The sequence below is a fragment of the Brassica oleracea genome, chromosome C2 (genome assembly GCF_000695525.1).
Source record: "Brassica oleracea var. oleracea cultivar TO1000 chromosome C2, BOL, whole genome shotgun sequence".
NCBI classification, from domain to species: Eukaryota; Viridiplantae; Streptophyta; class Magnoliopsida; order Brassicales; family Brassicaceae; genus Brassica; species Brassica oleracea.
The window spans coordinates 17,198,849-17,212,273 of record NC_027749.1 but is presented as its reverse complement, the minus strand read 5'-3'; the positions used below and the strand labels follow the sequence as shown (position 1 = coordinate 17,212,273).

General features: G+C 37.0%; 1 protein-coding gene across 1 annotated transcript; it reads left to right on the top strand.

Moving 5' to 3' along the window:
• The first annotated feature begins 9,695 nt into the window (after positions 1 to 9,695).
• LOC106325547 lies at positions 9,696 to 10,793 on the top strand. The gene is made up of 3 exons (XM_013763593.1): positions 9,696 to 10,274; positions 10,363 to 10,440; positions 10,536 to 10,793. Exons 1-3 carry the CDS (start codon positions 9,744 to 9,746, stop codon positions 10,539 to 10,541), a joined length of 615 nt encoding a protein of 204 aa, XP_013619047.1. The 5' UTR covers positions 9,696 to 9,743; the 3' UTR covers positions 10,542 to 10,793.
• The last annotated feature ends 2,632 nt before the right edge of the window (positions 10,794 to 13,425 follow it).

Here is a 13,425-nt window from a genome sequence, read left to right as displayed (position 1 = left end):
ATATTTGAAAAGATTAGACTTATGCCTTTGTATGTAGGGTTTAAGTTTGGAGTTTAGGGTATTATATTTAGGGTGTAGATTTAAGATTTAGTGTTTGAGGTTTAAATTTAAAATTTGAGATAGATTTTAAATATGATTAAACTATAGATTTTGTATTTAAGTTTTAGATTTAAATTATATTATGAAAAGATTTAAGTTTTAAAATGAATGTTTAGGGTTTAGGGTTTGATTTGTTTAAAAAAAATTACAAAATAAAACAAACAAAACTTTTTATACAAAATTTGTATACAAAATTACAAAACACAAATAAACAAAACTTTCTTCGTATAATCAATTACAATTCCCTTTATATAAAAACCAAACTAATATAACAGAAAACTTTAGACTCATAACTATATTTTCATTAAATTTATAAAACATACAAAATCAGTACACGAAACACATGAACTCCATTAGAGAACATGTAACCATCAAATCTAGTCATAAACAAAATCAAAGAACAAGTTAAACTAACTTTAATACTACTAAAAACAAGACACAAAGACAAAGTACGAACACAAGCTCAAATCTCAGAGACAAACATATACACCCAATAGCTTCTCCATTAAAAAAATTCACGAGCTCCTCTGCATCGAGTACTGCTTCTCACTCCATCCTGGACCTGTCTCAATGCCGATGCATCTCCGACTCCACAACTGCATCTCCAACTCGTCGCTGCAACCAGAAGACACATGTAACACATTTGTTCAAGCTATAACCAGAAACAAACAGTGACGAAGATTGTCATGACTCCTAAGATTGTCATGGCAAGAAAACCTAGATCGGCGGACGTACGGCGAGTTACGAGACTAACGGACTTGGAAACGCTTCCGATTCCGGCAACAACCTTTGAGAGCTATTGACATCTTGGGTTTTCTCCTTTAGCGAGGTTTGAACTACTAGTCTCATTCGTGACTTCCTGCTATCATGAGCTATCAATACTCATATTTCTTGTACTGTGTACGATATAAGATAGGCATGAATTTGAACTTTGGTTGAAGAAATCTCCTTTGTGTCTCAATAATCTCACGTGTGACTCCATGAAATAGAGGTACATTGAGGTTGTCCAATCGCATGCATTAACACCTTTGAACCACTTATAAAAGGTACTGTCTATATTCTAAAAATGAATCTACCAATCAACCTGATAAACTTGCAATATAATAGCTATTAGAATTGAAGTAATTGTAACTAAGCATGCCATGGAATATAGCTATTAGTGCAAGTTAATCTTGTCTGGAATTGATCTTCATAAGACGGCTCAAATGATGCAGTTAGGCGTAGATCTCCGTAAGGCATGTAGTATTGTCGGTCGTCGATTGTCTATGTAATCTTTTTCATAAATGTAATGTCATAATAAATCAGCGTTACAAAAATAATTTGAAGTAATTATAACTAAGCATGCCATGGAATATAGCTTAAAAACCTCACTTATATATAATCAAGATATATTGATGAGTTTTTATTGGGTTAATATTGATGAGTATCATCTGTTACAACTATTTACCAGCAATTACTTAAATAACACTAAACTAAACACTATCTATAATGGGTTTGGATACTCTTTCTTTTCTCGCTTTCATGTTCTTTATGGTTTTAGTACCTTCGGGTCTTTAGCTCAATTGCCAAGCTTAAGTTGTTTCTACTCGGGATTTCAAGTTTCCACTGTTTATGCTAAGTTTCCCTCTTATGAGTTTTGGTTTTCTCTTCTCCAACTAAAGATTATGGGCTTTTATCTAAACTAAAAACTCTAATGGGTAATCATTGGACCTATGATTTTAATATAATGAAAGCATTTGGATTGGGCCAGCAACATATACTATATCTTTATAGGTAGCTCGGTCTGAGTTCGTTAGAGCATCATTATCCTACATCCTCTAAATGGGTCTCTTAATTTTTTTCTAAATAACAAAATATTATTATTTTAGTTGATTAGGTTTAAGCAATTAAATTTAAATGTAAATAAAATGTCTAAGCTACACATACCTTCACAGGTGGAAGAAGTGGGTTAGAGAGGTTTACTATAGTGGCAAAATAAGAACCTTTTCCACTTCTCTTTCTAACTTTTTTATGTTTTTGATTTTTCTTTAATTACAATTACCCTAACAACCCACTTAAGAAAATATGCTCTTAGACCCTTAAAAACATACAACAGCTCTCTAACCGAAATAAAAATAGAGAGAAGTGGAGACGTAGTATTCATCTTCTCGGTTGAGCTCGATTGTTCAGAGGTGATAGAAAAGCAGCTCTGTGGCCCAAATCGGATCGTCTAAGTGTATCTGCCATATTGGTACATGATGAACATGAGTAAGAAAAAGTGATTAGAAGATTGATTGTATATAACTTGTGATTCTTTGTAATCTCTACCATAGTAGTTTTCTGGCTAAAGAGCTAGTGCAATTGAGAGCACTGTGTCTTCCTTGAGTATTTAGATTCAACCATAAACAAACCAAGAGAATACGAACTGGAATCGCAACATATATTTATGTTTTTAACCGAGGATAAAGCTTTTGTTTGGGGTTCTCTCTCTTCAAGTTCTCGATTTCAGATTTTTTAAGTTGAATGTTTATGATGTTATAAACTATTTGATCGTTGGGTTTTTTTTTTGTTTGTCTATATAGAATGTCTAGCTAGATCGCTCTATTCTGGGATGTACTCGAGTTTCGTAACTTCTTTGATAAGACTCATCTTTTATAGAAGATGTCATACTTGTTTCTTGAACAGAGCCGGTCCTAGTAATTATTTGGCTACAAGCATACATAAAAAATGTGGCCTGTAATTAAAAAAATCAACAATTATTCAGTGGAGATTTGAACCCTCAACCTTTAGCCTTTGTATGTTGTTATGTCCAAACTACTATGGCTGCTAAGAATTTCTGCGGCCGGAAGCTCCAGCTTGTTTGGCTTCCGTCTAGGGCCGGCTCTGTTCTTGAATTATCGCCAAAATGTCTGAAACCCGTCTCGTTTGCTCAAGTTAGGAGAGAAAGCAATTTGGAGGTCATATAAAAGATTTGAGTTGATGATAATCATCAACAGGAGTCTCTTTAGAAGGTTAGAACTGATCTTTGTTTCTTCTTATGGTTTAATTATGTCTTTGTTCTTCATTGTACCTGTTTCTTCTGTTAATAAAAATTCATAGACGAAAAACACTATTTATAACTGCACGATAGTTTACTAAACGAAAAGGATCGGTCAAATCAAAATAGAAGCAAGCAGGTGGTTGAACAAGCAGGAGCCTTTTCAAAATTAGATATAATGATAAGATGAGTTGTGACATTGGGCTCATACAAACTTGGCACACAATCTTGAAAAATAACCGAGAGATCAAGTTCCATGGTCAAACAAAGAGGTCCCATTTTCCACAGCCAGAAAAAAGTTTTTTTTTTTTTTTTGATAAACGAGAGTGTCCGGTGGACCAAGATCCAACCAACTAAATTTATTTGGGGTATGTTTATTGGTGCCTGTGAAACTTGATTGTTCGCAATGGGAATTTGCTAGATGCACATAAAGATATAGCATCAAAAGCACATATGCAAATAGACAAGACTAAATTGAGATGAAAAGGGAAAACAACCAACGGAGAGCACAATGACATAAAAATATGACCAACTTTTCGATCATTTAGAGAGGTGGACAAAACATTGTTGTAAAAAGCGGGATTGTTGCTGTTAACTTATAGTTTTTTTTTAATAAATTAATGAACCAGGTATCATTTTACCTACTAATATTTCATCGTTTTGTATGATCAAGTTTTACTCTTCCCGTATACGGTATATCCATAACACAACGTTACTATTGTTTCAGAATCACGATATCGAACACGCAATAACACAAGTTGTATAACTCAGAATAAGAACTCTTCTTATTAATTCTTTCTTAAGGAAACTACTCAAAACCTTAAGCTCTCAATCACAAATCTCTCACACTTATATCATCTCATGATATCTCTATTTATATTAATAAGTAATCCTATCTATTTATATTACTAAGTAATCCTAATCTCTTTAGTACTTATAGATATAGATAACTCCTAAATCTATTTAACTCTTATCTTCATAACTCGGTTAGGATTAGAATTACTTCTCGCTCAAGCTTCTCTCAAGCTTACTTCAACACTCTCTCTCCTAAGCTTGAAATCTCTCTTGTCTACATCATGGACACCAATCAACTCGTGCATCGCTTTGTATTTGATCCGTGCTAGAGCCTTTGTCAAGATGTCGGCTTTCTGCTCATTGTCGTGTACATGCTCGACCTCCATAAGACTTTTCTCAACACACTCCCTTATAAAATGAAATCTGGTGTGAATGTGTTTGCTCTGACCATGAAACACCGGGTTTCTTGTAAGAGCTATTGCAGATCGATTATCTATCTGAATGACTGTCTTTTCTGCAGGAACACCAATGACCTCATATAGTAAATCTTGAAGCCAAATAGCTTGCCTTGCTGCTTCAGTATCTGCCATAAACTCAGCCTCGCACGATGACATAGCCACTGTATCTTGTTTCTGAGAACACCAAGTTATTGGACTGTTTCCGGAGTAAAATATATGTCCTGTTGTGCTTCTTCCATCATCAGGATCTACATTGTGGCTACTGTCACTATAGCCTATTAACTTTGACGCACTCTGTCTTGTCTTCTCGAATGTCAAGCCGTATGAAGTAGTTCCCTTTAGATACCTTAAACACTGTTTCATTGCATTCCCATGTGACTCCTTTGGACACTGCATGTAACGGCTCAACACACCTACACAATAAGAAAGATCAGGTCGGGTGTGTAAGAGATATCTGAAGCAACCGATGATCTTTCTGTATCCTGTAGCATCAATGTCCCTTTCTCTCTCTTACTTCTCTAACTTCAGACCAGAGTCCATTGGTATCTGGACGGGGTTACAATCCTTCATACCCGTTTCCTCTAATATCTTCAACGCATATCGCTTCTGATTTAAGGTAATGCCTCCTTCATGCTGTGTTACTTCGATTCCAAGGTAATAGGTGAGTAATCCGAGATCACTCATCTCAAACTTCGTTGCCATCTCCTTCTTGAATGCGTTTATACTCCTCATACTAGCTCCCGTCACAAAGAGATCGTCTACATATACCGCAATAACGAGAAGACCTTCACTAGTCTCTTTTCTGTAGACGGATGGTTCCTTTAAACATCTTGTAAACTCAAATCCCAACAAGAATTTGTTTAACTTGTCATTCCACGCTCTAGGTGCTTGCTTCAAACCGTACAAGGCTTTCTTCAACTTATAAACCTTTTCTTCACTTCCTTTAACCTCAAAGCCTTCTAGCTGCGTTAAATAGACGGCTTCCTTCAGCTCACCATGAAGAAACGCTGTTTAAACATCCAGGTGATGTATTTCCCAGCCATTAGTTGCAGCAAGATTAATGAGGAAGCGTATTGTCTCTATACGGGCTACAGGCACGAAAACTTCCTCATAGTCTATCCCATAACGTTGAATGTATCCCTTTGCAACATGACGAGACTTGTATTTGTTGATACTTCCATCAGAGTTCCTCTTGATTTTGAAAATCCACTTCAATCCCATTTGTTTGGCTCCTGGAGGAAGATCAACAAGACTCCAAGATTCGAGACGTGTGATAGAATCAATCTCGTCCTCACATGCTCGCACCCACTCTTTGAACTTCTTCCTCTTCGAACGACCGCGGTTCATCATTCAAAACCATAAGTAGTATCTCTCCTTCCTCTTCAGCGAATAGTACATAATCTTCTTGGTATTTTGGAGCCGAAGTGATTCTCTGAGATCGTCTCAGAGTGGTTTGTGACTCCTCTTGATCTTCCTCGCTTTCAGTCTCGTCTTCCTCTCCTAACAACTCCTCTGTTTCCTCTGTTTTAGTCTGAAGCTCATCAGACTTTGCCTCGTGTATCCCATGATTCCCGAACTCTCCAACCAATATCTCAAAACTTCCAGTGTCACCTCGATTCTCCTTTCTTGTGATCCAGTTCAACCCTTTTCATTCGTCAAAAACGACATCTCGACTCACCACCACTTTCTGTGTTTTAGGATCAAACATTTTGTAGGCTTTTGAGCCTGGTTCTGTCCCGAGATGAACCAACAAGTGACCTATCATCCAGCTTCTTTACTAGTTTCCCATCAACCTTTGCATACCCTATGCAACCAAAGATCTTGAGATGACTGATATTTGGTTTCCTCCCGTGATACACTTCATATGGTGTGCGATCTTTAACCACTCTTGTAGCTATCCTATTAATGAGATAGGTAGAGTGCCTTGTCGCCTCTCCCCACAAGTAGTTTGGGATGGACATATGCTTCATTATGCTCCTTGTCATTTCCATTAAGGTTCTATTTCGCCTTTCGACAACGCCATTTTGCTGTGGACTGTATGGGGCTGTAAGATGTCTCTTGATACCTGCCTCATCGCAGAAAGAGTTAAACTCATATGAAAAAAACTCTCCTCTTCGATCTGTTCTAAACGTTTGTATACGTGTTCTTGTCTCTTGCTCTACCAATTTCTTGAAGTTTCTGAATTTGTTGAATGCATCGGTTTTGTTTTTGAGTAGAGCTGTCCACATGTATCATGAGTGATCATCTATTAGCACGAAGATGTACTTGTTCCCTGCTCGTGTGGTTGGAGTTATAGGCCCACAGAGATCACCATGAATGAGTTCAAGTACCTTTGAAGCTCGATATGATCTTGCATTTGGGAACGTTTGTCTTTCTTGCTTTCCAAGTAAACAAGAGCCACAGATCTTCTTCTCGACATCAATATGTGGAATTCCTGCAACCAGTTCGCACTGTATCATTGACTTCATTGTCTCCATGTTTATATGACCGAGTCTCGCAAGCCATCTACTTGATTCACTCGTTGCAGTGGAGAGATAACACATTGTCTCCTTTAAGACCATTTGTACCTTATATAGCCTGTTCTTTGATCTGAATTCCTTAGCGATCAATTTACCATCTCGATCACACATTATTCGATGTTCTCCTCTCATTCTTACATCGCACCCGGACTCAGTGGCTTGCCCTAAGCTGATGATGTTGCTCTTTAATTCGGGAATGAAATACACATCTGTTATATTTCTTGGTTCTCCATTCCTATCCGTGAATTCTATTGTTCATTTTCCTTTGAAGTCGATGCGCGAGTCATCACCGAACCGTACTTTTTCCTGTAATGGAGTCATCAATCACAGAAAAATATCTCCTATCTCCACTCATATGGTTGCTTGCTTCATTATCGAGATACCAAGTACTTTCTTCTTCATTGTTTACTTCGTAGTTGCTTGGAACGATTTTTCCCTCGCTTAAGAAAACAACCTCATGCATCATAAGTTCATCAGCTTTTTTTGTCTCTTTGTTCTCATCCTCTTGAGTTTCTTGCAGCTTAAGCAACCTGCCTGGACAGTCAGCCACAAAGTGTCCGATCTTGTCGCAGCGATAACATGTTATCTGAGAAGCATCTCTTACTTCATTGTATCTTCCACGGCCCCGACCTCTGTAGGGAGCCCGTCCTCCACGTCATCTACCTCGATAGTTGTTGTTGTAATTGTTGAAGCTTCGGGAAGTCTGGGATTCACTATTAGCAAACATCAACTTGCTTTGATCTTCCTCTGTTTCTTCTTCTTCGGCCACACGCTCCTCATAAGCCTTTAAGCGACCTATAATGTCCTCAAAACTCGTGGTCTTAAGGTCCAGAACTTGTTCCAGCGTAGCTACTATGTGAATGTACTTCTTTTGCGGAAGACTCTTCAAGAATTTCTTGACAAGTTTTGGTTCCTCTATCTCTACTCCAAGAGCTGCAGATTTGGAGGAAATTTCAGAGAGCTTCCCGGTAAAATCATCCATTGTCTCTGTCTCTTTCATCTTAAGGCGATCAAACTCAGCCATCAGGGTTTGTAGCCTAGCCTCTTTCACACGTTATGCTCCCATATGCCTTGTTTTGATTGCCTCCCAAACCTTCTTTGCTGTATCTAGCTCTCCGACTTGAAGTATAACCGCCTCAGGTATGGATTGAAACAACAACGCCATCGCCATGTTACTCTTCTCATCATCGACCATCTCGGTCTCTATTATCTCCCATACTTTGTGAACTCTCAACAAGATCTTCATTCTCATGGCCCATACGGTATAGTTTGTTGAATTCAATATAGGACACTTGATTGAAGATCCACCTTCCTTCGGTTTTGTTGATGACACGACCAGATCCCCCATCATAAGCTCTGATACGAATTATTGTTTGACTGGTTTCAGAATCACGATATCGAACACACAAGAACACAAGTTGTATAACTCAGAATAAGAATTCTTCTTATTAATTCTCTCTTAAGAAAACTACTCAAAACCTTAAGCTCAATCACAAATCTCTCACACATTATATCATCTCATGATATCTCTATTTATGTTAATAAGTAATCCTAATCTCTTTAGTACTTATAGATATATATAACTCCTAAATCTATTTAACTCTTATCTTCATAACTCGGTTAAGATTAAGATTACTTCTCTCAAGCTTACTTCAACACAACCAATGATCTTTTTCTCCAAAACTGACAAAACATAAATCAAAATTTGAAAACAAAATTTTGTAGAATTCAAACACACAAAAGGAACAATAAGTGTGTGCAAAATATATTACATCAAAACGTTTTCTAAAAGATGAATTATACACGAATCTTCTAATGTAGATTATTTTTTCTTTTTCTTTTTTAGTAAACAAAATTTTGTAGAATTCAACCACACAAAAGGAACAATAAGTCTGTGCAAAATATATTACATCAAATTGTTTTCTAAAAGATGAATTATACACGAATCTTCTAATGTAGACTTCTTTTTTTTTTTTTGCTAAGCGACCTTTTTTAGTAAACAAAATTTTGTAGAATTCAACCACACAAAAGGAACAATAATTGTGTGCAAAATATATTACGTCGAAATGTTTTCTTAAAGATGAATAATACACGAATTTTCAAATGTGGACTCTTTTTTTTTGCTAAGCGACATCTTTTTTCTTTTGAGAAAGATCCAATGTAGACTTCCTTATTTGTAACACTGATAAACTCGAGATAAATAAAAAAAATATGTGAAAATCCATATTTTAAACTAAATAGGTGAACTATTCTTATTTGGTAGTGTTATAAACGTATGAGTAACATTTTAGGCGATTATCCAAGCACTAAATCCGAATGTGTAGTGCTTATTTGTTAAACAATATTCAATAAAAATGTTTAAATTAAAATCCTAGCTATGACTCGTAGGCTATACAACAATAAACAATATATGTCTAAGTTAATTATATAATGTTCATTGCAGTACATAGTATATACGTAGTTAAGTACTTAAGTCTGCAGGCAGTGATCTATGTCTAACTAAGTTCAAAAACAAATGTAAGGTATAAACTGTAACTACACATTTGACATTTCTAGCTCAAGCCCAGACTAAAATATGGTAAGGCCCAAAACATATACCCTCCTCCCCCTCTTGGAGACGATTTACGATTCTACGAGATTATGCGGTGGGTTAAGATCTACGGCTATGATAGCAAGTCAAAGAATCGGACGGTTGGTAAGCTATCTATCACTTAAATTGATTTCCCGATAATACCCTTCTCTCCTTCAACATTCATATACAAATACGAAACTCGTCCTTCTTTGATCTTCCTTCCCTTTTTTATTGCAGCAATACAAAACCAAATCGAAAATAAAGAGTTTGAAATTTTCCGATCAATGGTTTTTTCTAGTGAAGGAGGAGACTACATGGCGAGGACGGGACGTGAGAGACCCAAGACTCGTCACAATTTCACCCTCCCGGATTTGAAGTGGGGGTTTCAGCGAAGTCTCAGGTGCATGAAGCTCCAATCTAACGGCGGCTCAGTGGAGACGGAACGGTGGAGATCAGAGGAAGGGATCGAAGAGTATGGAGAGAAGATCATCTCGGATCTTAGAACAGAGGCGGAGAAGATGAAGGCATTAATCTTCAGGGAACGGATTGTAGATTTCGAAGATGAAGATAAGAAGGAGAGGGAGAGGGAGGCTTCTCCGCCGGGAGTAGCGGCGGAGGTGAAGCCGTGGAATTTACGGAAGAGAAGAGCAGCTTGCAAGGCTCCGGTTGCAGAATCTGTAAACTGCGACGAAGTCGCGAAGTTCATGTCGACGCTGTCGAAGAAAGAGATGGAAGATGATTACATGACGATGATGGGTCACCGACCACCTCGACGGCCCAAGAAACGTCTCAGAACCCTTCAGAAACAGATCGATGTAACTCCAAATACCCAATCTTTTTTCTTCTTAACAGATTCAGTTTTTCAAATTCTGAATTTGCTTCTTCTTCTCGTTTCAATTACAGTTGTTGCATCCAGCTTTTTATTTTACTCAAATTACTGAAGATATCTACCAAGTTCCAGATGCTGCAGAGTACAGAAAGGTATCATCTGTGATTTTTTACAGTCCCCAGATTTGATTCTTCTTGCAAGTAATCAAAACTATGTTTGCTAATTTATGCTTTTACTAATTTTGTAGAGGTGATGATGATGATGGATGATAAGTTCCAGTTTAAGTTTGCTGACTTGTGGAATCTATTGAAGTTTTGGAGTTTCACAACTTTGTCTCTTTAGCTATTCTTTTGTTAGTTTAGTTTGGTTTATTCGTGTTACAAAATGGATGAAATAACATGTAAGTAGGTTCTCATGTATTTAGAACAATATACTCTTTCTTTCAATATATCATCAAACTGAACAGCCAATAGCAATCAATAAAAAGGATGAACACTTTCACCAAGTCTTGCCTTTTGTGACGACTGTTCAAGCTCCTTAGCTTTAGGCTGTTGTTTGTGTGTGTATGCGTTCATGATTCTGTTTTTTGGGTGCATTCTATCCTATATGTAACGTCTTTTCCGAAGCGTGTACGGTCATTATTAATTCAAGGAACTATACGAAAAAGTGGACTTATTGTTCCGTGTGGAGAGCTTTTTCTTCGTTCTTTCCCGCGTTTGATTGTTTCCTTTGAGGCTGACTCGCTCTCTACCGGTTTACTATTTTCCGGTCTAGTTCAATTCAGTTAACCAAATGGTTATCATAAACTTTACGACTTGTAAGAAGTTAAGTATTTGGTAGTTTCTCAACTATTTAGAAAATAGAAAAAAAAAAAAAATAGAAAGGAGAGTAGTCTCTTTTTTTCTTTTGTAACACTGAAAGGAGAGTAGTCTCATTTGAGAGATTTTGTTGCATTATAAGAGAATTTTTTATCGTTTGGTACTTTTTCAATAGTTGTAATTTTAATATTAAAATATATTGATGAAAAAGTTCTTAAGCAATGCTGATGTTCTTAGCATTAGTGAGCTTTGTGGTTGGTTCCTAGAGCAGTTTCAACATCCCACACGATAGGCGACTGGGTTCTGTCTAGTGGTTGAGTTTTACACTTGATCGATTAGTTGGACGAATTCGCCTTTTGCCGTCATCAAAGGCGGCCCCAGGGGCGGACGTACGTTACGACTAACGGGGTCACGTGCCCCCTACTAAATCTTGATTTTCTTTAAGCAATTGTATTACAGCAAGCTCAATTTCTATAAAGGTGCCCCCTACTAACTCAAACATTAGCTTGATGCCCCCGACTAATGCCTCTTCTAGATCCGCCCCTGGGCGGCCCTGTAGCTTCGGTTTGTTTTGGTCCGTTTGATGGCCATGGAATGTGATAGGTTTTGCTGGTGACTACGGGTATAGTACTAGAAGCGCCTTTGGGTGATGAAATCGTTGGTACATGGACTGAATTCAAATCACTAGGAAACTAATGGTTCACGGGATTAGACTTATCTTGTCTAGTATAACTATTTTCATTGTATCGGATGGCGGATCTAGAAAATAGTTTGACTGGGATCAAATAAAATTAATTGATATATATATATATATATATATTTAATATTATTACATAAATATGTTTATATTTTAAAGAAAAACTGTGAAATAAAATTAAAGTCATACAACTAATATTTTTTTTATAAGAATCATAAAATGAATCACTAACAAAATAAAATGAAATAGAAAATAATGGAATAAATTGTTAAAAGAAAATATAGAAATTGAGTTTGAATGACAAAAAAATAATGAACAAAAGAATTGAAGGAAAGACAACCTAGGGAAAAAAAAGAGGAAGTAGTACCGCTGGAGAAAAAGAACTAGAAAAAGAAAATACAATAAAACAATAAAGCACCATAGTGTGGGTGATGGGCAGGAGGAGTTTCGAACGGTGAACGAGTGGGTGCAACTTAAAGGTTTGAAAGAAAGACAACCTAGGGAAAAAAGAGAGGAAGTAGTACCGCTAGAGAAAAAGAACTAGAAAAAGAAAATACAATAAAACAATAAAGCACGATAGCGTGGGTGATGAACAAAAGAATTGAAGGAAAAGGGAAGACAACCTAGGGAAAAAAAATAATGAACAAAAGAATTGAAGGAAAGACAACCTAGGGAAAAAAAGAGAGGAAGTAGTACCGCTGGAGAAAAAAAACTAGAAAAAGAAAATACAATAAAACAATAAAGCACGATAGTGTGGGTGATGGGCAGGAGGAGTTTCGAACGGTGAACGAGTGGGTGCAACTTAAAGGTTTTAACCGTCTGAGCTGTTGAACCCATGCACCCTTCTTGGACACTGTAGATCCACCCCTGATTGTATCTTAGCATCATGCCACTCGCAGTGCGGATTAGTTTTGTTGTTTGGTGTTTAACGGTTTGAGCTGCAGATTTCTCTTCCTGTGGTGGTTATCGCAGTTATATCTTGTCGGTTTGATTGTAATGAGTGTTTCTGTTATGGGTTTGGATCGTTGAGACTTGTTTGTGTGAAGGTTTATGGTGATCTTCTATTAAGGTGTAAAGTGGACGTCTGAGAATGCGTTCAAACGTATTGAAAGTTGTGTGGATTGTGAATTGATTCTGCTTGTCGGGTTAAGAAGCTTTGGTTCTTGGTTGCAGGTAGAGATGGTATAGTTCGGCCGGCCATAGGCGGAAGCGATAAATACGGGTTGAGAAGACATGGTGTCTAGGATTTTACAAGTGGATGGTATCGGACGGCTGATGAGGACATCATCAATATTTCCAGATCATTGCTTATTGCTATTTAGAAGGATTGTTGCATTGGATTTTCGTATGCTTGTGTGTAGTTAGTTTCAGTTTGCTGTGTGTTTTACTGTTTACTAGGTTTTCTGGTTTCTCGATGTTGAATTCGTAAATTGCTCCATTGTGGATTCTAGTTACTTTTCTTTGGATTTTCTTTTTTTGGGTTTTCGTGTTTGAGGATTTTTTTTTGCTATATCTGCCAGTTTTTTTTAACAAACTTTGGATTTCACCTTTGAATAAATATTATCCGATGAAAAAGATGCTGATGTTCTCCTTTAACTTTTCGTAGTATTTGTGGCTGCATG